Source organism: Sus scrofa, chromosome 8 (assembly GCF_054392235.1).
Source record: "Sus scrofa isolate SSC_HxYL_T2T_F1_AM1 chromosome 8, Sscrofa_HxYL_maternal_Yorkshire_Landrace_v2.0, whole genome shotgun sequence".
Lineage (NCBI taxonomy): Eukaryota > Metazoa > Chordata > Mammalia > Artiodactyla > Suidae > Sus > Sus scrofa.
Window position 1 is genome coordinate 6,060,261 of NC_139390.1, and position 24,938 is coordinate 6,085,198.

Consider the following 24,938-nt stretch of genomic DNA (forward strand, 5'->3'; position numbering starts at 1 on the left):
AGCAGCATCTAAGAAGGGCGCCCTGGGGTGATCCCCGCGGGGCTCAGGGTAAGGAACCGGACTGGTGCCCATGAGGATGCGGCTTCCTCCCTGGCCTGGCTTAGTGGTTAAGGATCCTGAATTGTCCTAGGCTGTGGCCTTAGGTCAGAGATGCTGGGATCCCGCGTGGTGTAGGCTGGTAGTTGCAGCTGTGATTCGACCCCCTAGACCAGGAGCTTTCAAATGCGACACCTGTGGCCTTAAAAAGCAAAAACAAAACCAAAAAACAGGGGCCACCCTGGGTGATACCCTTGTGGACACCCTGGCAGACTGGGTGGGGGTTGGGCTGAGGGAGGGTCTCCATCGCGGGAGCAGCCAGGGAGGCTCTCCGGGCAGCCTGCAGCCCCAGTTCTGAGTCTAAAAGCAGCTCCTCATTTTCCTGGACGAGGGAGAGAGAGGATTTCTTTTTTGGAAAGTGGATCCTGTCTTATCCGCATCCGGCATCTCCTGGCAGACAGACAGGTACATCCAGACGGACAAACAGACAAAAAAGACACCTTGTCCCCCTATTCATAGATCTAGGGACAAGCGCTGCCACTCCCTCCCATCCTCCCCGCCCTAACCGGACACCCCCAAAGACTGACAGCCAGTCAGCTACAGAGACCTGCACAGGGAAAACAGACCACAGAAATACGCAGGGACGAGGACAGGCAGACAGACTCATGCACGGGGACACTTGCAGGCTCACCTAGACCTGGGTCTGAGACCGAGCGGCTCAGGGGCATTAGGGCTGCGCCCGCACCCGGCGGAACCCCCGGCGCCCTGCCCCACCGCGGCCACTCCCCTTCGCCGGCGACTCCCCTCGTCCCCCACCCCAACTCCGCGAGCCGGCGGGAGGCACCTGTGGCCTGGGCAGGGCTGGCATCGGCTCAGGGGACAGAGCAGAGAACAGCGGGCGGGTCCGGACAAGGGCAGAGGGAGGACGTGCGGGCGTCGGGGCAACGTTGACTCCCGGCCGAGGCATCAGGGGCGGGGAGTGGCCCGAGTGGGTCAAGAGTGGGCGCGAGGGTGGCCCCGGGCGTTGGGGAGTAGAGGGGGAAGTGAGCAGTGTGTACTGGAGAGCACCGGGTCAGCCCGGGTCAGCGGGCAGGGCACGGTGGTAAGTGGATCGGGTGGGTACCTTGACCAGGGCAGGGGGCAGAAGTTGGGAGATTCGGTGTCCCGGGGTGATCAGGGCAGGGGGCCGATCGGCAGAAGACATCGGGGCTAGGGCAGGGGGGCCCGGGTTGCAGCTACTCTGGGGACTAGATTTAGTGAGGGTCCCTCAGCGATGCCCGCTGGGCCGGGGGCACCTGCTCTTTCCCAGGCGGCCCGGAGTGCCCCAGAGCGGGGCACGTCGGGGCCCGCGGCCTGCCCGCCGCCGCCGCCGCCGCCGCAGCTCCCAGCCCCGGGGCCCCCGGAGTCCCCCGCCCTTCGGCGGGGCGCCGTCCGCTCCAGCTTCCCGCAGAAGCTGGCCGAGGCGCTGAGCAGCCAGTACGGCCTGAACGTGTTCGTGGCGGGGCTGCTGTTCCTGCTGGCCTGGGCGGTGCACGCCTCGGGCGTGGGCAAGAGGGACCTGCTGTGCTTCCTCACGGCGCTGATGCTGCTGCAGCTGCTGTGGATGCTGTGGTACGTGGGCCGCAGCTCCGCGCACCGCCGCCTCATCCGCCACAAGGACACTTATGCCGGCGCGCGCTGGCTCCGCGGTGAGTCTCAGAAGCCGCGGGCGAGTCACCGCGAACCTCGCCTGCTCGCCCGCTCGCTGCAGCCCCGCAGCAGCTCTGCGCCCTCTCCTCCTTCGGCTTTTCCCTGCCGTCTTTGCTGCCTCCGTGGTCCTGTACATCTTTCCTGGCTTCCCCACCTCCCGCCCTTCCTTCTCTCTCTCTTTTTCTCTGTTAAGCCTGGATTACGGTCTTGGTCTCTTCTAGAGCTGCCCTTACACGAAGCTGTTGACAGTCTTCACTGGCTTTAAGCCCTGCCGTGGTTCCACTGACCCGGTGATGGAGGCCACGCTCCCTGTCCTGGTATTCAAGGACTTCTAAGATCTGGTCTCGGAAGGCCTGTTTCGTTTTAGCCTCTCATTCTGTGCTCCATCTCAAAGGCTTTTAGTTCCCAGCACAGTATTTCCTGTTTCTGTGCCTTTGCACTTGCTGTTCCCTCCTAGAAAGCCTCTTGCCTGCCTTGCTTTCCAAGACAAGGCTCAGGCCCCACCTCTCCTCCCCAGTGATGCTTTTCAGACCCCCTCTCACCCCCTTTGTGGCTCTGACTACACTCCTTCCCCCCCTCAGTGTCCCCTGGGTAGGCACTGTTCTTCTTGTTGACACTTCTGTCCCCTCCACCGGGCTGGGGGAGCTCTTTCATGCTCAGCTCATAGTCCTAGAGCCAAACCAGGGTCTGGCGTAGAGTGGGTGCCAAGAAAATGCAGTTGGGATGAATGACGTAATGAATGAGTGGATAAATGTTCAGACGGTGGGGAACAGAATCACTTGCTAGGTACTCACAGCACATTGACTGAAAGTGTCAGGATAGGAATCCTTCCTTCCTCAAGGACCTTACACTTTTTTTTTTTTTTTTTTTGTCTTTTTAGGGCCACACCCGAGGCATATGGAGGTTCCCAGGCTAGGGGTTGAATAGGAGCTGTAGCTGCCAGCCTGCACCACAGCCACAGCAACTCAGGATCCAAGCCAAGCATGCTGACTTACACTACAGCTCACGGCAACACTGGATCCTTAACCCACTGAACGAAGCCAGGGATCCTGAGTCCTCGTAGACATGAGTCTGGTTCATTACCGCTGTGCCAGGATGGGAACTCCAGGGAACTTAAACTCTTGAAAGGGAAACAGACATGATACAGGTCAAAGGGACGAGGTGGTGGGGACACTGATCATGGGGAAAGCCAGGTCTGAGATCCATTCAGGGGAAGGGCTGGGTGTATTTCACTCACATGGTCCAGATGTATCACACATCTCGGCTTGAATTCTCATGTTCGATCTGAATTTAGGTCTCTCTTAGAGTGTGGCCGTCACTTTCCTGGCATGATCTTGGGCCAGGACATCTTCCCACCCCCTAGTTTCAGCAGGTGTAGAGTGGGACTCCCACGCTTGGCAGGACCAGTGACTGATGGCATGGGGGGTGGTGGTGGAGGGTGTCCACATTCCCTTCCAAGGTCTGGCCCCAATGCCACTTTCTCCACCCGCCTGGCAGGAATTACTCCTCACCCCCACGGGCCACCACAGCCTTCTCTGTGCAGCGCTCTTTTTGTCCTTGTCCGTTTCTGCCTTGTCTTCTGCCTGGTGGGTTATGAGCCTGGTCATCTGGATGAGATTTTAGTTTTCTTAGGCTCCAGGACTGTGTCTGGGTCAACTTGCCTTTGGAAACACCATGCACAACTCCAGGGTGGCCCAAATTCCTGCTCTGAAAGTGGTTGTTTTAGGGAGCTTCATGCCTTTGTGACTCTGAAGGGCAATGAACCCAGTGCCATATCAAACAAATAAGAATGAAATGTTAAGTGGAGGCTGTTGACTTAAACAGGCTAAAAAGATCACACACGCAGGATTTGACCTCTGTTTTCCTGTGGTGGCAGGATCCTTCCTCTGTCTCTCCCTCCCCTTCTCACCCCCCCATCTGTCTGTCCTTCCTTCTTCCTCCCTCCTCATCCAGCCCTTCCTTTCTCCGTCACCCTCTCTGTTCCCTCCTTCCTTCCTCCTTTTCCTTTTCCCTCCCTCCTCTCATCCTTCCCTCCTCTCTCCCTCTCTCCTTCCCCCTCCCTCCCCCCTTCTTCCTCATTCTTCGCTCCTCTCTCTCTCTCCTTCCAGGGAGACTCTAGGTATTGGGGTCCCAGTTAATGGGTGAATGGTGGTGCCATTCCCAAGACTGGGAGGACAGGGGGAGGGGTGGGGATGCAGAATCAGGGTCCCTCTTGTGGACGTGTTACCTGTAAGGCGTCCATGAGACCCCAACACGAGCTAGAGTGAATGAGGCAATGCAGAGAGCACGCAGCAGGTGTCTAGTCAATGGTGGGGCTGTGTAGGCACTCAGCAAGATGCCCCAGAATAATGTAACTCATCAAGGGAGGCACACGGGTGATGGAAGTGGTGCCCTGGAAGCCTTGACTTGACGTCTCAGCTCTGTCACCCTCACCCGTCTGAGCCCTGGTTTCCTCATCAGTAAAATAAGAATCCTGCCGCCTCTCAGGGAGGAGCTGGGAGATGTGGCGTGAACACAGTTTGCAAAGCACTGTTCATCCTGTAAATGAGCTGCGGTTTATCAGAGAAGCAAGAGGGTAATTGTCCCAAAAGGACACCAGGAGGCACTGGCGCCGAGGGACATGTCTTCAGCCCCAGCAGAGGTTTTCCCTGGAATCATAGCTGGAAAGACAGGTTTGACTCAGCGCTGCCCTGGCCCCTGTGATGGTCTCAGCCGTCTGGGGCTCTGAGAAAGAGCCAGCCTGTGGAGTTCCGGGCACAGAGGTTTCCCAGAGAAAGTTTCTGGGTCTTGCTACTGGCTAGAAGGCACTTCTTTGACCAGGAAACATTCTATCTCAGCTACTGGGTGTGAGAAAGTGAAGGCTTTCTTTGGAACAAAAAACAATAACCTATTTTTAAAAAATCAGGTGTTCCTGCTGAGGCTCAGCAGGTTAGGAACCCGACTAGTATCCATGAGGATGTGGGTTTGATCCCTGGCCTCGCTCAGTGGGTTAAGGACCCAGCATTGCCGTGAGCTGTGGTGTAGGTCACAGCCATGGCTCGAATCCCGAGTTGCTGTGGCTGTGGTGTAGGCCAGCAGCTCCTATTCAACCCCTAGCCTGGGAACTTCCATACGCCGCATGTGCAGCCTGAAAAAGGAAAAAAGATCAGTAGAAATGATGGATTATTCATCCAGATCATCTATTTACTAAGTAAAGAGATTGATTTCTTGTGGAAGAAGTGGCAGCAGCGGGAATATCTGGTACCAGCCTGTTGTATGCAGTGACATGAAAACCCAGTGAATAGCTGTTCCATCCGATTAATTACGGGGGTCTGGTTTCTGTTCTGTTTCTAGTCTTTTAAAAGACCAAAATGAGGAAAGTAGGTTTTTTCCCCTTGTTTCTGGTCTGACTCAAGCCTGGAGAAGTGCTATTCACACAAAATCATGGCAGTGATGACAACAAGACTAATAGCCAGGTTTATGAGGGTGTGTTTGGAATGCCAGTGCGTTAAGAGGCATTGTCCCAGTTTTTGTCACGATGATGCTTTCTTTGTGTGAGTGAATAATACCAGTCCGCTCCTTTTATGAGATCAGATTTTTACAAGAGTGCTTTTCACTTAAAATGAGGCACATCCTGGAGTTCCCGTTGTGGCTCAGTGGATTATGAGCCTGACAAGGATCCATGAGGATGCAGGTTCGATCCCTGGCCTCTCTCAGTGGATTAAAGAAAGATCCAGCATTTCTGTGAGCTATGGCGTAGGATACAGATGCAGCTTGGATCCAGTGTTACTGTGGCTGTGGTGCAGGCTGGCAGCTGCAGCTATGGTTGGACCGCCTAGCCTGGCAACTTCCGTGTGCTGCAGGTGTGGCCCTAAAAAGGGGGGAAAAAATGAGGCACATCCATGCATATGGCATGCTACATCTCTGTCCAGCATATCGTCCTTGGAAAAGGGCTGCTCAGAAGGCTGTGTTCCTTGTCCCCAAGGGGCTTAGAAGTAAAGGGGCAGATGGAGCTGCTTTTGTAAGATGTGCCCAGGGCAGGTGGCTGTATAAGCTGTAGTGACTAAGATCAAGACACAGTGATGGGTTTTGGAAACAAGCCATCCCCATGTGTGAGAAGGTGAGGCTGCTAAAGGAGATGGTTCCAACAGACTCACAGACAGAGAGTGAGACTCACAGTTGCCAATTTGATGGGGGAGGGATGGACTGGGGGTTTGGGGTTAATAGACTTAGACGGATAGACAATGAGGTCCTACTGCACAGCACAGGGCACTGTACCAATATCCTGAGATAACCCATAAGGGAAAGGAACATAAAGAAGAATATGTGTGTGTAACTAAGTCACTTTGCTGTACAGAAGAAGTTAGCACAACACTGTGAATCAACTCTACTTCAACAAAACTTTAAAAATGAAAGAAGGAGAAGTTCCCATTGGTGGTTAACAAGCCCAACGAGGAACCATGAGGTTGTGGATTCGATCCCTGGCCTCGCTCAGTGGGTTAAGGATCCGGCGTTGCCTTGAGCTGTGGTGTAGTTTGCAGACATGGCTCAGATCCCATGTGGCTGTGGTGTAGGCTGGCAGCTGCAGCTCCAATTTGACCGCTAGCCTGGGAACCTCCATGTGCCGTGAATACGGGCCTAAAAAAAAGAGAGAGAGAGAGAGAGAAATAGACTGACTAAAGGCTCAGATAATAGTATTGTGTAGCAATAAAGTAGTGCTTTTTTGTTTTGTTTTGTTTTGTTCATTTTTCTGGTTTTTTGCTTTTCTTGCTTTTAAGGGCCGCAAATGCAGCATATGGAAATTCCCAGGCTAGGGGCGGAATCAGAGCTGCAGCTGCTGGCCTACACCACAGTCACAGCAACACCAGATCGGAGCCGTGTCTGACCTACACCACTGCTCATGGCAACACCGGATCCTTAACTTCCTGAGCAAGGTCAGGGATCAGACCTGTATCCTCTTGGATCCTAGTGGGCTTCGTTATTGCTGAGCCATGACAGGAACTCCAATAAAGTGTTTTTAATTAAGGGATGGATATGGGGTTTAAAAAATTTTTTGCATTAGACTATTGGTTGGAATATTGGTTCTTTGAAGACATAATGTTATTGCACACTTAATAAACTATGGCACAGTGTAAATAGAATCTTTTTATGCATTAGGAAACCAATAAGTAAATCAACTACCCGAGGTGATAATGCTTAGTTTTTAAAAAATCAGCTATACTTGGAGTTCCCATTGTGGCGCAGCGGAAACAAATCTGACTAGCATCCTTGAGGACACAGGGTCAATCCCTGGCATTGCTCAGAGGGTCAAGGATCTGGCGTTGCCATGAGCTGCGGTGTAGATTACAGACGCGACTCAGATCCCGAGTTGCTGTGGCTCTGGCATAGGCCGGCAGCTGCAGCTCTGATCAGACCCCTAGCCTCCATATGCATGGATGCCGCCCTAAAAGGACAAAAGACAAAAAAAAAAAAGAAAAGAAAAGAAAAGAAAAGAAAAGAAGTAAATTAATTAATAAAATAAAAAATCAGCTATATTTTAATTCAAGAAAAAGAGAGAGATTTCCACCTACACGGGTGAAGAGGGTGGGGGATGGTGGCTGAGAGCAGAGGAGTGGGGGTGGGGAGGGCTGCAGGACCCTGGGATGTAACCACCCTCCCTGCGCCCAGGGTGCCCACAGTCTGAGGCACAGAGAAGTGAAGTGATTACTCAAGGGCATCAACTGTAATAAGTGGAAGAAAAAGGACTTGAAGCCAGGCAGTCAGCCTCTACCACTGCACTCTCCCTGCTGTCTTTTCGTAGCGTAATTGATTTTTGTCAATGTGGGAGGTGATGTTATAAGACCAAGTTTAGTGATTGTGTGAATCAATTCTCCTACATCTTATTTGGTGTCTACCAAATCTGTCAGGCCTGAAATCTCCCACTCTTTTTTTTTAAGTAGCCATGAAGTATACACAGCAAAACAATTTTATTTGGTCTATTTGCTTCTTCATACGCGATGTTTTCTTTTCCATGTGTAGTGATGACGGTAAGAGGATGCTTTATCCTAGTTATGACGTTAATATCAAGTCCCATGTGATCTGATATTAATGTTGCTCCCCCCTCCTTTCTTTTCACGGGCACTGCCTGCTTCCTCTTTGTCCACTCCCTTATTTTCTACTCTCATCGCTTAGTTAAAAGTGTGTTTCAGATAAAGAATATATGGCTGGGTTTTGTTTTTAATTCAATACTCCTACCCTTGTTGACTCATGGGAAACTTAGGTCATTCTAATTGTAATGATTTAGGAGTTCCCTGGTGGCTCAGTGGGTTAAGGACCTGGCTTTTGTCACTGTAGTAGCTCCGATCACTGCTATGGCACAAGTCCAGTTCCTGGCCTGGGAACTTCTTCATGCCTCGGACGTGGCAAAAAAAAAGAAATGTAATTGTGTTGATTTATATCCAGGACTTTATTATTTCTATTTTTCTTTATGATGATTATAATAATTTATTTTACATATTGTTGCCTCATTTGCCCTTTTTGTGTATTTGCTTTTTTGAGCACTTGAACATTTTATTTGTTTTTCTTGTCCATTAATGGCAGGACCTAAAAAAAAGGTCTCTTTTCTCAGTCTCCTAATTAGATGCATATGACACCATTCTTTTTTCTTTTTTCTTAAAGTATAATTAATTTACAGTGTTGTGCCAATTTCTACTGTACAGCATAGTGATCCAGTCATATATGCAATACATTCTTTTTCTCATACTATCTTCCGTCATGTTCTATATTATCTGAAAACAAAATCCCGATCAATTTTCCTCAAACACTGCTTTCTGCTCCAAGAGCCTCCCACTTCCTCTCTAGTCCAGTGAGATAAGACCTTTAGAATACATTTATTTCCAGAGTTCCCACTGTGGCTCAGTGGGTTAAGAACCCACTGGTGAGCTGTGGTGCAGGTTGCAGATGCAGCTGGAATCTGGCGTTGCTGTGGCTGTGGTGTAGGTTGGCAGGTGCAGCGTGATTCGACCACTAGCCTGGGAACTTCCATATGCTTCAGGTGCAGCCCTCAGAAAAAGAATGCGTTTGTCTCCCCCTTTTCCTCCAGGTGTCTCTTTATCATGAGAACTTTGAAAGGTGTTTCATCTCTGCTCCTTACTCAGTCCATCCCCAACTTTATTCTGAATCCAGTCTTCAAAGAGCATGTAAATGATGCATTTCCAGCTTATCTTCATACATTTGGATTTAACTTCTCTTTTCTTGTTTTCTATTAATCTATTTATTTATCTACTGGACTATTATCCATTCACTCATTCATCCATCCGTCCATCATCCATCCTTTCATCTATATCCATCCATCATCCATCCATTCATCTATATCCATCCATCCATCACCCACCCATTTACAGCCCCTCCATCACTTCCTCCCTTCCTTCTTCCTCCCATCATACATCTACCTACCTCTTCAATCTATCGCAAAGTTAATTGCTCACTATTGTTCCCTCTCTTTTTAAAGAGGACTCCCCCCAATCCACTGGTTGCTTGGTTAAAGTCCTTTGTTAGGTGAGTTATGTGGGTGATATTTTTCTCCCATCCCCCCTTTTTTTTCCTGTTCAACTGTCACCTTCTCAGAGAATCCTTTTCTGACCACCGTCATCAGCCTCAGACTGCTTTCCTGCTTTGCCTGTCTTTTCTTTTCTTTTTATCTTTTTAGGGCTGTACCCACGGCTTATGGAGGTTCCCAGGCTAGGAATCTAATCGGAGCTGTAGCCACCGGCCTACACCACAGCCACAGCAATGCCAGATCTGAGCCACGTCTGCAACCTATACCACAGCTCACAGCAATGCCAGATCCTTGACCCGCTGAGGGAGGCCGGGGATTGAACCTGCAACAGTCGGTTTCATTTCCGCTGCGCCCTGCTTTGTTTTCTGCCTGCACTTAGCACTTCCTGATATTTCATCTATGTTTATTTTTCTTTTTTTAATTTTTATTTGATGATTTTTTCCCCATTACAGCTGGTTTACAGTGTTCTGTCAATTTTCTGCTGCACAGCAAGGTGACCCAGTCACACATACACACATACATTCTTTTTTCTCACATCATCAAGCTCCATCACAAGTGACCAGATATAGTTCCCAGTGCTACACAGCAGGATCCCATTGCTTATCCATTCCAAAGGCAATAGTTTGCATCTATTAACCCCAAATTCCCAGTCCCTCCCCCTCCCTCCACCTCCCCCTGGGCAACCACGAATCAATTCTCCAAGTCCATGAGTTTCTTTTCTGTGGAAAGATTCATTTGTGCCATATATTAGATTCTAGATATGTGACATCATATGGTATTTGTCTTTCTCTTTCTGACTTACTTCACTCAGTATGAGTCTCTAGTTCCATCCATGTTGCTGCAAATGGCATTATTTTGTTCTTTTTTATGGCTGAGTAGTATTCCCTTGTGTATGTATACCACATCTTCTTAATCCATTCATCTGTCAATGGACATTAAGGTTATTTCCATGTCTTGGCTATGGTGAATAGTGCTGCAATGAACATACGGGCGCATGTGTCTTTTTCAAGGAAAGTTTTGTCCAGATATATATTTTTCTTTCTTCCTCACTAGAACGGTAAACTCACCAAGGGCAGGTGAGTAATTTTATTGACATTTTTATATCCCAAGGGGCCTGGACCATAGTAGAACAACAAATAGTTATCAGACAATTACATTTGGAATATCTTCAAATATATTTCTGTCTTTTGCCTGGACAAGTGGGCGCGTCTTGGCCCAGAATAGGGTTCTTGAGCTGCAGTCCTTTCTTTGCAGTGGGCTCTAGCTACTCTTCCACTGGCTTTTGGTTTCCCACGATGAAGATGAGAAGTCTTTTTTTTTGTTTGATGGTTTGTTTGTTTGGTTTTTAGGGCTGCATATGGAAGTTCCCAGGCTAGGTGTTGAATCAGAGCTACAGCTGCCAATCTACGACACAGCCATAGCAATACGTGATCCCAGCTGTCTCTGCAACCTACACCACAGCTCACAACAATGATCCTTAACCCACCGAGTGAGGCCAGGGATGGAACCAGCATCCCCATGGATATTAGGCGATTTGTTTCCTCTGCGCTGCAATGGGGACTCCACAGATGAAAAATCTGGTGCCAGCTCATCTCTCTATATTTTGTGCGAACCTCAGCTCATGCAATGTTTTATGTGTGTATTTTTGTTTTTTCAGCAAACTTGTTTACCTTTGAGCCCCTGGCAAAGTGCCTTATGCGTAGTAGAAATATTTGTCTTAGGAATAAATGGATGGAAGGATGGATGAAGGAAGGAGGCATGTGATCTATTTAATCACAGCCCTCTTGAAATGTCAGTGACAAACAGCAGTGGCTCTCAAGGTGGGGTCCCAGACCAACAGCCACAGCCCCACCTAGGAACTCGTTTGAGATGCAAATTTTGGGGCCCGACCCCAGGCCTTTTGAATCAGAAACTCTGGGGGCAGAACCTGGCAGTCCGGGTGGAAGGCCTATGGACGTTCCCAGGCTAGGAGTGGAATCTGAGTTACAGCCGCCAGCCAGCCTACGCAGCAGGCACAGCAACGAGGGATCCGAGCTTTATCTGCAAACCTACACCACAGCTCTCGGCAATGCCAGATCCTTAACCCACTGAGCAAGGCCAGGAATCGAACCCGCAACCTCATGGTTCCTAGTTGGATTCGTTAACCACTGAGCCACAATGGGAACTCCTTGCTATTTCTCTTTGCAATCAGCACCAACCATGCATTTGTCAGACCACATCAAAGCCCTGGGATTGAATGTCTATTCTTACGACGTCTCTGATTTCATTGGGGGTTTTCCAGGATTTAAAAAAAAAGTGACTTAGACTTGTTTCTAAGGCTTTGCGTGATGGAAAGCAGCCAGGAGGTTGCATTGCTGCTTACTGGAGGCTTCTCAGTCGGAGTGGTAACGCTAGAGCTCCCTGGTACCACACAGCCCTAACCCCCGTCACACGCCGTCTAGTTTCCTCTCTTTCGTGGGAGCGCACGTGTGAATGGCGGTGAATATTGGCCCAGAAGAGGGATTCCGGGCTTTGACACTGACCAAGCCCCCGTGAGCATTGTGTTTTTCTTGCTAAAGGCTTCATTTGGTTACAAGTTTCTTTTTAAAATATTCTGCGTGGTCCTTCCCAGGCTTTTATTCATGTGCATATTTTTGTTTGTTTTTATTTTTTGTCAACTGGACATACCCATCAAAGAACATGTCTTCAATTCACCTAGCAAAGCCCTTTCCATGCCCCTTCCCTATCACTGAAAAATAATAATAGTAAGCTTTCTGTTTTACAAAAGTGTTGCGAAGACAGTACAGAAAGCCCTGGTATATCCCTCACTTTTCTTCTTTAGAGAGCAGGGCTTGGGCATCAGAGAATGGAGATTTTTGAGCCAAACAGTAACACTTTTAGACTGATCATTTTCGGGGTGTGGGTGGGAAGCTCCTAGAGGACTTCTGCTGTTTTGGCCAAACGTTATTGACTGTACATTATTTATCAGATCCTGGGATATGCTCGGGGTGGGTGCCATGCTCAACAGGAAACAGTATTGTCGTCTAGTTTCAGCTTATCAAGCCAATAGTGCACTTTGTTTTATATATATATATATTTTCAAATGTTTATTTGTGATAAAATACACATCACACATAACTTACCAATTTAATCGTTTTAAGTGTACGTTTCAGTAGTGTTAAGTACATTCACATTGGGAATTAATTACAATTCATCGCCAGCCCTCTCCCATCTTATAAAACTAAAACTCTGTACTTGTAAATAACTCCCCCTCTCCCCCCAACCCCAGCCTCTGACAACTACCATTTCACTTTCTGTCTCTATGAATTTGAGTGTAACTTCTCTGAGGAACCTTGTGTAGGTAGCAGTAGCATCCGGCATTTGTCTTTTTGTGAATGGCTTGTTTCTCTTGGCATAACGTCCTCAAGGTTCACCCATGTTGTAGCATGTGTCAGAATGCCCTGCCTTTTTGGAGCCGAATCTTATTCCATTGCAGGGATGTGCCACGCTTTGTTTATCCATTCATCTGTCAGAGGACACGTGAGTTGCTTCCATCATTTGGCTCTTGCGAGTAAGGCTGCCATGAATAGATGTGCACATATCCCTTCGCGTTCCTGCTTTTAATTCTTGTGGGTATAAACCCAGAAGTGGAGTTGCTGGACCATGGGGAATTATGGTTATTCATTTTTTAAGAAACTGCCTTGATGTTTTCATTCCATTTTACATTCCCATCAAGAGTATGAAGGGTTCCAGGAGTTCCCGTCATGGCGGTGCAGTGGTTAACGAACCCGACTAGGAACCATGAGGCTGCGGGTTCGATCCCTGTCCTTGCTCAGTGGGTTAAGGATCTGGCATTGCTGTGAGCTGTGGTGTAAGTCACAGACCTGGCTTGGATCCCACGTTGCTGTGGCTGTGGAGTAGGCCAGCGGCTACAGCTCTGATTAGACCCCTAGCAAAAGAGTACAAAGGGCTCTGATTTCTCCATATCCTAGCCAGTGTTTGTCATTTTCCTTCCTCCTACCCTCCCCTTCCTTCCTCCCTCCCGCCCCTCCTTCTTCTTCCCACTCTTTCTCTCTCTTTCTCTCTTTATTTTTGGGTAGCGGTCATCTTAATGCATGTGAGTTGGTATTTCATTGTGATTTTCATTTTCATTTTCCTAACGATTAGTGATGTTGAGCATCTTTTCATGTGTTAATTACCCATTTATATACATTCTTTGGAGAAATGTCTATTTAAGTCCTTGGCTTTTTTTTAAATTGTCCCCCCCGCCCCCCCCGCCTTGGTTAAATTGTGGTTCTCTATAGAATCTGGATGCTAACGCTGTATCAGCTACATGATTTACAAGTATTTTCTCTCATTCTGTGAGTTAATAGTATCTGCTGATGCATACATTTTTTTTTCTGTGGTGATGAGTCCCGACTACTATTTTTTTTTAAACTTCTGTGGCTCGTGCTTTTGGTGCCCTACCCAGTAAATCATTGCCAAACCCAAGGCTGTAAGGATTTTCCCCTCTGTTCTCACGTGCGTGCATTTCCTCCTCCCACCCCCAATTTAGGGAGCATCACGTTGTTTGCTGTCATTACCGTCCTCCTGGGATGCCTTAAAATCGGGTACTTCGTGGGATTTTCGGCGTGTTTATCAGCCACCGAAGGAGTTTTCCCCGTCACACATGCGGTCCACACCCTGCTGCAGGTAAACCACTCGGGGTTTGCTGCCATTGCCTTGGCTCCTGTACGTGCCCCTGACCGTGGGTAAAGCAGTCCTCCAGCTGCTTCCCTGCAAAGCGCGGCTCTGTGTCCCCTTGGCCGTTCTTGGGGGAATCTTTTTTTTTAATTAAATGTTTTGTTATTCATGTCTAGCTGATTGACAATGTGATGCCAATTTCTGCTGTAGAGCAAAGCAACCCAGTCCTACATATGTGTACGTTCTTTTTCTTGTACTATCTTCTAGTGTGTTCTAGCCCAAGAGATTACATAGAGTTCCCTGTGCTGCTGTACATGTCGGCATCTTAAGGGGCAGAACCTACACTGAGGAAGAGTCAAGGGTCCACCAGAATAGGCTTATATAACAGCTTTATTGAGATAGAATCCCCCGGGGCCCCACAATTCACTGATTTAAAGTGAACAGGTGAGTGGTTTAGTGGATTCAGAGACTTGTGCCTCCATCGCCACAGTCCACTTGAGAACGTTTTCATCACCCCCAAATAAATTTTATGCCATTCCAGTCACTCCTCTGAGTTTCTGAAACACTTTCTTATTCTTTGGCTTGTGGATTAAACTCTTTAGCAATGTATGAGAGGTTATTTCTCAACATGGGTCACCTTGGCATAGCTAAGAAGTAAGGATTTGGTATATAATTTAAATCTATAGTTTAGAATCTGAAAAATCTCATGTTTGAAAACAATCTTAGATGAGCTTTTAGCGTAGCTTCCATCCTGTAGCTTCCATTGCAACTTCCACGGAGTTGCAATGGCAATAAATATAACGACTAGTATTTCTATCCAACTTTGGAGCATGCAAGGTGCTTTTCACTTGTCCCTTCGTGTAATGCTTCCCAGGGCTCCACAAAAACAATGATCAGATTGTCGCACTCATTTCTAAGGAAGGAGGTGAAGGTCAGAGAGAGCAAGTGACTTGCCCCCAGTCACAGCCAAGATGTGATGAGTCTTCGCCCTGGCAGACCATGAACTTGGTCCTGTGATACTGTTATGGTTCAAAACATTTTCAGATTCCTGGTTTAGGAATGACCTTCAGGACCAAGTTCTCACCCCTCAATGCCAACGATGCCATTTTTAATCTCGTTCTTTCATAAAAAGTGGTCTCCACTCTCTGTACCCTGGTGACTGCCAGTCAGCTCTTGGTGACCTTACAATGTTTCTTGAGATCAAATGCCTTCTCGCCAGTGAAGCTCTCAGAGAGGATGTGCCAGACCAGCTTGACAGCAGGGAGCCGTGGTGAACCAGGGCAGTGACTTCAGGGAGACGGGTTTGAAGGGGTCCCCTGGCATTTTGAGAATAGTTATGGGCTGGATTGCACCCCCTAAATTTATATGTTGAAATCCTAACCGCCAGGATCTCAGAATTTGACTGTGTTTGGCGCTAGGGTCTTTTTTGGTAATTATTTATTTTTATTAAAGTGTAGTTGAATTGCCATTGTGGCTCAGTGGTAGTGGACCTGACTGGTATCCACAGGGATGTGGGTTCGATCCCTGGCCTCGCTCAGTGGGTTAAGGATCCGGTGTTGCTGTGGCTGTAGTGTAGGGTGGCAGCTGTAGCTCAGATTTGACCCCTAGCCTGGAACCTCCATATGCCTCAGGTGCAGCCCTAAAAAGACACACACACACAAAAAAGTATAGTTGATTTACCGTGTTGGGCCAATTTCTGCTGTACAGCAAATGACCCAGTCACACATAAATATACATTTTTATCCTATTATCTTCCATCATGTTCTACCAAGAGGCTGGTTGTAGTTCCGTTCCGTGTGCGATACTGCAGGACCTCACTGCTTATCCATCCTAAATGTGACAGTTCGCCTCTGCTAACCTCGAACTCCCAGGCCATCCCCTCCCCCCACCCTCCCACCGGCAACCACAGTCTGTTTTCTGTGTCCTTAAGTTTGTTTCTGTTTTATAGATAGATTCATTCGTGCCATATTTTATTTTATTTTTTTTTTATATCATTAGTCACCTTTTTTCTCATTTTTCTTATTACTCGAATGAATTTATCACATCTGTAGTTGTATAATGATCATAACAATCTGATTTCACAGGATTTCCATCCCACAGCCCAGGCACATCCCCCCACCCCCCAAACTGTCTCCTCCGGAGACCATAAGTTTTTCAATGTCTGTGAGTCAGCATCTGTTCTGCAAGGAAGTTCCGTCTGTCCTTTTTTCAGATTCCACATGTCAGTGAAAGCATTTGATGTTGGTGTCTCATTGTATGGCACGTGCCATATTTCAGATTCCACATACAAGTGACATCACACGGTATTTGTCTTTCTCTCTCTGACTTACTTCACTTACTACGAGACGGAGACAGGATCTTGACTGAGGTCATTAAGGCTGAATGGGGTCACTAGATGGGCCCTCATCCAGGACAACTGGTGTCCGCATGAGAAGAGGAGACGAGGACACAGACACAGCCTGAGGACAGTGAAGGAAGGTGGCCAGGTGCCAAGGAGAGAGGCCTTGGGGGGGAACCAACCTGCTAGAACCCCCATCAAGGATGCCTGGCTTCATTTCGGTTGCTTGATGCCATCCAGTCTGTGGTACTTTGTTCTGAAAATGCGTAAATCAATACAAGAGTTAGCTGGGTATTTATTCCAGGGGCGGCCCATCCCATGAAGGCAGCTTTACAGCGATACCACGACAACGCGGGAAGCCCAGGGAGGCCACGGAGAACTTCCTTCCTCCCCCCTCCCCCCTCCCTCCCCCCACCCTTACCCCCGCTTTCCCATGGGGCAAACGCTGTTCTCAGGGAGTACAAGGGTGAAAAGTCTGTGCCCTAACAATCACAGAAACTGATGATGACAACCCTGGGGCCTGATGCTCTGCCAGAATCACCCCGTGAGCAGGGGAGGCCTCTCCTCGGTTTCGGGGTGCGGGGTGGTTTCTGCTAGGGAGCCCAGAGTGGTCAGTGAGAAGGGGTGTGGTGTGTCAGACTCCAGGACCTCGGCCATTTGGGGCTGTGCCTTCTTGTCCCCACGAGCCGGGGGAAGGCGTGTGGGCTGTGGGGAGGGGCGCGGGCGGCCGGGAACGGAGCCCTTGGGTAGCGCGGGGCTCATAAGCATGGACCCGGGTCAGACCGCCTGGCTCTGGGACATCGAGCAGCGTGACCTCGAGCAAAGTACCTGACCCCTCTGGGCCTCCTGGGTCGCATCTGTCAAGGGCGTCCTTCAGGGGGTGTTGTGAGGTTAGGGTGCTGTGTGTGCGCAAAGCCCTTTGCAGGGAGCGCTTGGTGACGATTGATGGCCACTCCCCAAGCCCCGCCCCCAGGACGCCTTCAGCAGTCACAGCACAGATCACAGCACCACGTCGTCCTTAACCTGGAGGCCTCCCTCTGGTTCTCAGGGAGGTGCCCTGGAACCCCCGCCCCCACCCCCGCCCCATGGCACTGCCGCCTGAGATGAGGATAGTGAGTTGCTCCTCTTGAGCAGGGGGTGGGGGGTGGGGGGGTCCCTAATGTCCCCAACACCTCCCTCACCCTTTCTTTTCGGCTTCGTAGTCTCTCAAGTGTGCACGTATAGTCATGGCTTCCCCACTGATGCATCTTTCTTTCCCGGCTAGGTGTACTTTCTATGGGGCCACGCAAAAGACGTCATCCAGTCTTTCAAAACCCTGGAAAGGTAAAACTCATGGGTAATTGCTTACATGTAGAAGTTCTTTCTTTCTTTTAAAGCATAGTTGGTTTACAGTGCTGTGCCAGTTTCTGCTGTACAGCAAAGTGACCTGGTCATACATATACATACATTTTTTCTTGTATTATTTTCCATCGTGTTCTGTCCCAAGAGATGGGTCATAGTTCCCTGTGTTGTGCAGCGGGACCTCATTGCTTATCCATTCTGAATATTTGCTTCTACTAACCCCAAACTCCCAGTCCATCCCACTCGCATTGAAACTAATGTTCCTTTAAAAACAAAACTACGGCCATCTTGCTTGGGTTTTAAATATGAAACCGACTCTCCTTTTCATTCTGACAAGCCAAGCCTTCACTTGTGGCCTGGAGTGAAGCCCCTCTGCCTTCAGCCTCTTCTGGGATGGCCCTGAAAGTAGGGTGGTGTGGGCTGAATTTCAACTCTGCCATTTACACATGTTTTCACGAGCCTCAGTTTTCCTCATCTGTAGAATGGAGATAATAGCACAGCTGAACGAAGCAATTGACATAAAGCTTGTGCCTCGCACAGAACAAGGACTCAGTAAGTGTTGGCTGTGTCATTCCGGCTGTCCACTTCTCTCTTGGGATGATTGTGAGGGTCAAGGGAGAGAATCTGTAGGATAATGGGGTGAACTACCTAAATGCAAGGTGTTATTATCATGTAAGAAAGCCTCTGTGCACACATGCAGAGGAATCAAGGGATCACGATTTGCTCAATAGAAAGATCCCTCGTTGTATGAAGGAACTGTCACTGAGGAACAGAAATGTCCCCCAATACCATTTGAAATGGAAACTGCTGTTTAAGAGTGACTTATTGGAGTTCCTTGCAGTGGCTCTGCGGGTTAAGAAACTGACGCAGTGTTTGTGAGGATGTGGGTTCGACCCCTGGCCTCCCTCAGTGTGTTAAGGATCCGACAAGGCCTCAAGCTGCAGTGTAGGTCTCAGATGCAGCTTACGTCTGCAGCTTGGATCCCGCGTTGCTGTGGCTGTGGTGTAGGCTGGCAGCTGCAACTCCGATTTGACCCCTAGCCTGGGAATTTCCATATGCCGAAGGTTCGGCCCTAAAAAGACAAAAAAAAAAAAGTGTTTTTTTTCCTAATAAAACTTGTAAGGATACGGTGGAATGTAAACATCACCACAATGCCGCTGTTAGGGACAGAATGTTTATGTTTCCCTCAAATGCATATGTCGAAGCCCTGACCTGATGGTATGAGGTGGTGCCTTTGAGCAGTAATTGGGTCATGAGGTCATGAGGGTGCAGCCCCCAAACTGGGATTAGCATCCTTAAAGAAGAGGAAGAGACGCCATCTTTCTCTGGCTGAGCTCACCCAGCGGAAAGGCCACGTGCAGGCTTGGTGACAGGCAGCCATCTGCGAGCCAGAAAGAGAGGCACCCCTGGAAATTAACTCTGCTGGCACCTTGAACGTGGATGTCAATTCTCTAGAACAGTGAGAAATAAATATCTCATCTTTTGTTATAGCGGCCAGAGCTGACTAAAACAGCTGCTCCCCGGAGGTACCTGCTCTTAACATTTTGTTCCAGTCTTTTTTCCATGAATATATATATATATATATATTTTTTTTTTTTTTTCCTGCTTTCCATGGTCCTGCTTTTTGTGCTGTGCCTTTTTCTTTTCTTGCTGTTCCATGGCATATGGAGTTCCTGGGCAAGGGATCCGATCTAACCGCAGCTGTGACCTAGGCGGCAGCTGCAGCAAGGCTGGATCCTTAATCCTCTGAGCTGGACTGGGAATGGAACCTGCATCCCATTGCTCCAGAGATGCCACTGATCCTGGTGCGCCACAGCGGGAATTCTCACTCTGCCTTTTCTCTTCATTTTGCGGTTAACGTTTCCCCCGTCGGTCTTTTTCCACTCCGTGGTCTTTGCTGATTGCATAGTATGCCATTGCTATGGTTTGTCGAATCAGCAGCCTGTTGTGTTAGTCAGCTCGGGCCATCATAATAGAATACCACACACTGGGGGCCTTCAACAGCAGAACCTTAACTTCTCACAGTTCTAGAGGCTCCAAGTTCAAGATCAAGGTGCCAGGAGGTTGGTTTCTGGAGGTTCTCTCCCTGAGTTACAGGCACTGCCTTCTTGCCATGTCCTCACACGGCTTTTCCTCTGGGCAGACAGAGTGAAAGGGAGAGAGAGAGAGAGAGAGAGAGAGAGAGAGAGAGAGAGACCTCTGTGTCTCGTCCCCTTTTTACAAGGGTACCAGTCCATCGGGTCAGGGCCCCACCCTTATGACCTCATTTGACCTCATTACCTCCTTATACTCTGTCTCCAAGTGCAGTCACATTGGGGGTTAGGGTTTCAACCTATAATTTTTTTTTTTTTTTGGTCTATTTACCATTTCTTGGGCCACTCCCGTGGCATAAGGAGGTTCCCAGGCTGGGGGTCTAATCAGAGCTGTAGCTGCCAGCCTATGCCAGAGCCACAGCAACGCGGGATCCGAGCCGCGTCTGCAACCTACACCACAGCTCACGGCAACGCTGGATCCTTAACACACTGAGCAAGGCCTGGGATCGAACCGGCAACGTCATGGTTCCTAGTCGGATTTGTTAACCACTGAGCCACGATGGGAACTCCTCAACCTGTAAATTTTGAGGGGACACAAGCCCGTTCAGAACACCTCTTGTTGAACCTCTAATTTGTTTGAAATTTTTGCTGTTATTATAAATAGTGCCGTGATGGAGGGCCCCTCCTGGGGTAGCAGAAAGGAATCCGACTAGGAACCACGAGGTTGCAGGTTCGATCCCTGGGTCGGTGGGTTAAGGATCCGGCGTTGCCGTGGGCTGTGGTGTAGGTCACAGAGGTGGCTCAGATCTGGCATTGCTGTGGCTCTGACGTAGGCTGGCAGCTGTAGCTCGAATTAGACCCCTAGCCTGGGAACCTCCACATGCCGCAGGTGCAATCCTAAAAAGCTAAATAAATAAATAAATAAATAGTGCAGTGATAAACATCTTTGGTGAGAAACAGTTTTGCGTGGCTCTGATTATTTCCTTGAGTTAAATTCCCAGAAGTAGGAGGGTTGGGATAGACGGTGGGATGGTTTCCGCAAGGGTCTCTCGGGCAGCCTGTGGTACCCAGGACCTCCTGGCTGAATCAGACGGCGTTTCCCGTCCGTAAAGCACTTTCTTTTACACACACCACTCATGACAGCCTCTCACAGGAGCCCTGTCCGTGAGGGACAGTAGGTACGTTCGTGATCCCACGTAGCCGAAGAGGAAACTGACACGTGAGGTGAATGCCCAGGGCCAGGCGGTCTGCCCGTGCATAGCTGGGTGGAACCTGAGTGCTGATTTTATTTTGTTGGTGTTATTATTTTTCTGACTGCTGATTTTAAATCCACTGCTGTTCCCACGGCATCACAGTGGCCGCAGGGCCGTCTGGGTTTGCTGGGTGAAATCTTTCTCTTGATGAGTCAGTCTGTAACCTCAACCTCAGGACATTTGGGCCCATGTCCCTCCCAGCAGAAAAGGTCTTTGGTTTACTTTCTAGATCTTTGCTGTCCAAGCCATTAGCTGCCAGCCACACGTGGCTATAGGACCCTTCAGCTGTGGCTGGTTCTCACTGAAATGCGCTATAAGTGGAAACTGAACAGTGGATTTCAGAAACTAAAATGAAAAACACTGCAAACTAGCTCAGTGAGAATTGTTTTAGTATTGATTGTAAATTGATGTCATAGTATATTAGATGTATTAGGATTAACAAGATATAATTAACATTATTTTCACCTGTTCCTTTTTGGGGGGCTACGTCCACAGCATGTGGAAATTTCTGGGCCAGGGATCGAATCTGTGCCACAGCTGTAACGAGAGCCACAGCAGTGACGGTGTGGAATCCTTAACCAGCTGAGCCATCAGGGAACTCCATCACTTGTACCTTTTTACTATTATTTTATTTTATTTTATTTTTGTCTTTTTAGGGCCACACCCACGGCATATGGAGGTTCCCAGGCTAGAGGTCAAATCGGAGCTATAGCTGCTGGCTTACGCCACAGCCACAGCAACACCAGATCTGAGCCGTGCCTGCAACCTACACCACAGCTCACTGCAACGCCAGATCCTTAACCCACTGAGCAAGGCCAGGGATCGAACCTGCGTCCTTGTGGATGCTAGTCAGATTCGTTTTTGCTGAGCCAAGATGGGAACTCCCCTTTCTGCTATTCTTTTCATGTGGCTACTAGGAAATTAAAAATTACATATCATGAACACCAGTATCTTGCATTATCTTTTTTCGGACAGTGCTTCTCTAGGCCATGTACCCAGGCATTTCCCAGCAGGACTTTTCATCGGCGGGAACTCCAAAGGGCTGGGACCTAGTCCTGCTTTGGCCTTAATGTTGAGCAATGGGAGACAAGTCTCTCCCTGTCTCTGGGCCTCTTTCTCTCTCCTAAACTGGATAGTGAGTGGTTTATGGTGAGTTAGGCTATAAGCAATAACCAGGTATGCCCACAGCTTGACTTAGCCTATTTTTCCATAGGGCAGAGTGTTAACCATTTTTTGAGTTATTTACCATCTTTAGGTTTTGGAGTCAGATGTCTTTAGAGAAACTAGGGGATCTGACCATCCAAAATGTGCATGGCAGCAAAGAGCTAGAGCCCAGGTGGGGTTGTTCCCTCCAGTGGGGGGCTGGCCCCTCTCTTAGCCACAGTCCCCACCACTCCCTAATGTCCCCCAGACCTGCTTATTCATTGCTGTTTCCTGCCAGGGTCTGGAGGCTTTGGAATTTGCCACCCTTTTTCCTGGTCTTTCGAGCCAATATTTCACTAACCAAGTTTTTCTCCTGATGTTAGAACCCTTCTTACTGGTTTGAGTCCCTTTCTTTTCTCAAGAGTGAAGTTTAGAGAAATAGCAGTTCTGAAAACAGAGCTGGAAACACACATTGAAGTCAGAAATGGTTCACAGAAGCCTCTCTTCTTTGTGGTCTGGGGTTATCGGATCCCAGCATGAGAAAGGCAGCCTGGCATGAGGAAATGACGCCTGCCTTTAGTCTGTCGGGTAATTTCCAGATCACGCCAACAGGAGGCTGCTGGCTCGCACCGAGGGTGCATGCAGGAGGGCCCGCAGCTGTGGGCGGCATCGGTATTACCTACTTGGGTTCAGTGGGCCTGGGCTGAAACAATGCCATTAGGACCAGGAAAGAGGAGAAGAAAGGGAGCTGTGTGCTTTATAAGACAAAGAAAAGCCAGTCCGCTGGCGGCAAACAGCATTGTCTGCATTTGTCAAAGGCTCTATACCTCCCAGATGCCCCGAGGAAGGCTGGCCACGGCCATAGCAACGGGCCAGCAGAGGGGCTGGCAGATGGGCAAACACCTGACTCAGACACCCCCGGGCAGCCCTTGTCTTTTCCACCCGTGCCTGGACGGGGGGATGCTGCCAAAGGAAGCCAGAGTTCAAATGAGGAAAGACTTTGCTTGCGGTTGCCCGGGGGTGGGGGGGCCTCCGAGGGGAGGGGAGGTCAGGGCGGAGACCCCAACTGCACCATTTCTCCTGCAGGCAGATCACGGACCAGCATCCTTGGTTACACAGGGAGGGAGATTGCATCCTCTGGGCCTCTTTATTTTTTTTTTCTTTTTAGACCGACCCCCCCTCAGATTATGTAAGTGCCCAGGGGTCGAATTGGAGCTGTAGCTGTTGGCTTGCGCCATAGCCACAACACCAGATCCCAGCCGATTTGTGACTTAGGCCACAGCTTGTGGCAACGCCAGATCCTTAATCCACTGAACAAGGTCAGGAATCGAACCCACATCCTCATGGATACTGGTCGTGTTTTTAACCCCCTGAGCCCCCATGGGAACTCCTCTCTGGGCCTCTGCTGTCCAGCTGAAAAGTGATCAGTGACACACGTGTTCCAAGGAGTGCCTCTCTCAAAGGGCCTGTATTTGCTGCACCTTTGCAAGGCCCACTGTTAAGTATCCTGGAAGCTACTGATGTCTTAAACTGGCAGCCGTGGGGTAACTTTGGAGGTTTTGAAATAGACAGTGACTCCATTGGCATCATACGCTCCCAGGTCCCCGCCTCGGTTCCCCAGAGTCCAGAGTCCATCCTTCACTTCATTCCTTTTCTTCTTCCCAAGGAGGCAGTGTGACACCGAGGCAGGGACAGAACTCTGGAGTGAGACTAGAATGGCCTTGCTGCTCATAAACTTTCAGACCCCAGATGTGGCTCCGTCCTCTATTCGTGATAATAGTCTAGTTCCCGAACCTGAGACTCCAGCACCTCAACAATGTCATCACAGAACAGGTTCTTTCTGTATTTCCACTCTGCCATCCTCGGTTTTATCCCATGCCATCCCCAGTGGGTGAGGGTTTCATCCCATGCTAGTTGCTTCATGGTCACAAAATAGCTGCCGCAACTCCAGCCTTCATGCCTACATTCCGGGCTAGAATAAAGGGGGAGAAGTGGGCTTTTCTCATCCTGATCTCTCTCATCAGGAAAGTAAAAGCATTTCAGTGGTGCCCAAGAGACTCACACCCTCCTGGCTGGAATGGCCAGACCTAACTGCGAGGGAGGCCAGAGTGTGAGTCTCTGGTTTGTTTCGGTGCCTTTAGAAGCATGTGGTGAGGAGTTCCCGCTGTGGTGCAGCAGAAATGAATCTGAGTAGGAACCATGAGGTTGCAGGTTCGATCCCTGGCCTTGTTCAGTGGGTTGAGGATCCGGCGTTGCCGTGAGCTGTGGTGTAGGTTGCAGACGCGGCTTGGATCCCGCGTTGCTGTGGCTCTAGCATAGGCTGGCCGCTACAGCTCCGATTCGACCCCTAGCCTGGGAACCGCCACATGCTGCGGGAGCGGCCCTAAAAAAAGGGACAAAAGACAAAAAAGAAAAAAAAAAAGTAAGTGGTGAGACAGAGGGGTGGATAAGGATGACTGGCTTGGCCAACCAACAGTAAGGGCGTACCCAGCTCTCTAGATTTCCAACGCAGCCCTTTCATCTTTCCTTCATTGTTCTCTTCCCTTCTGAAAGAAAGAATTTGGGGTATGGTGGGGTTGGTTGCCTGCTTTGAGTAAATTTTCATCCCCGTATCCCTGCTTCCAAGACCCAGTTTTTTTTTTTTTTTTTTTTTTTTTTTGTCCCGTAGGCAATGAGTTGAGTACTGGCAGGTTCAAGATTAAGGCAGAATGCCAAGACTGTGGTTTTGGAAAATCCTATGGAGCTGCTTCTTTGAGCCAGACAGGGGACCCACCTAGAGCCTGAGCTGCCAGATGAAACCACAATTGTGGCTAAGAGGGAGGCATGTGTGTGTGTGTGTGTGTGTGTGCACATGTAATGTCTCCGTCTCACCTCATGGAGTTTGGAGTTTCCCAGGGCTGCTCAAGAAGGGAGTCCTGGAGTTCCCA

General features: G+C 49.1%; 1 protein-coding gene across 2 annotated transcripts in view; it reads left to right on the forward strand.

The window, feature by feature from the left end:
* The first annotated feature begins 1,309 nt into the window (after window positions 1–1,309).
* OTOP1 (otopetrin 1) overlaps window positions 1,310–24,938 on the forward strand; it is a 35,947-nt gene continuing 12,318 nt past the window's right edge. Inside the window, exons 1-3 of one of the 2 annotated variants that reach the window (XM_021101010.2) lie at window positions 1,310–1,724; window positions 13,776–13,912; window positions 17,506–17,564. In XM_021101010.2, coding sequence (XP_020956669.1) covers window positions 1,310–1,724; window positions 13,776–13,912; window positions 17,506–17,564 — 611 coding nt within the window. Of the gene's footprint in view, window positions 1,725–13,775; window positions 13,913–17,505; window positions 17,565–24,938 lie in introns of those variants that run through there. The other variant, XM_084973829.1, reaches the window with a different exon arrangement.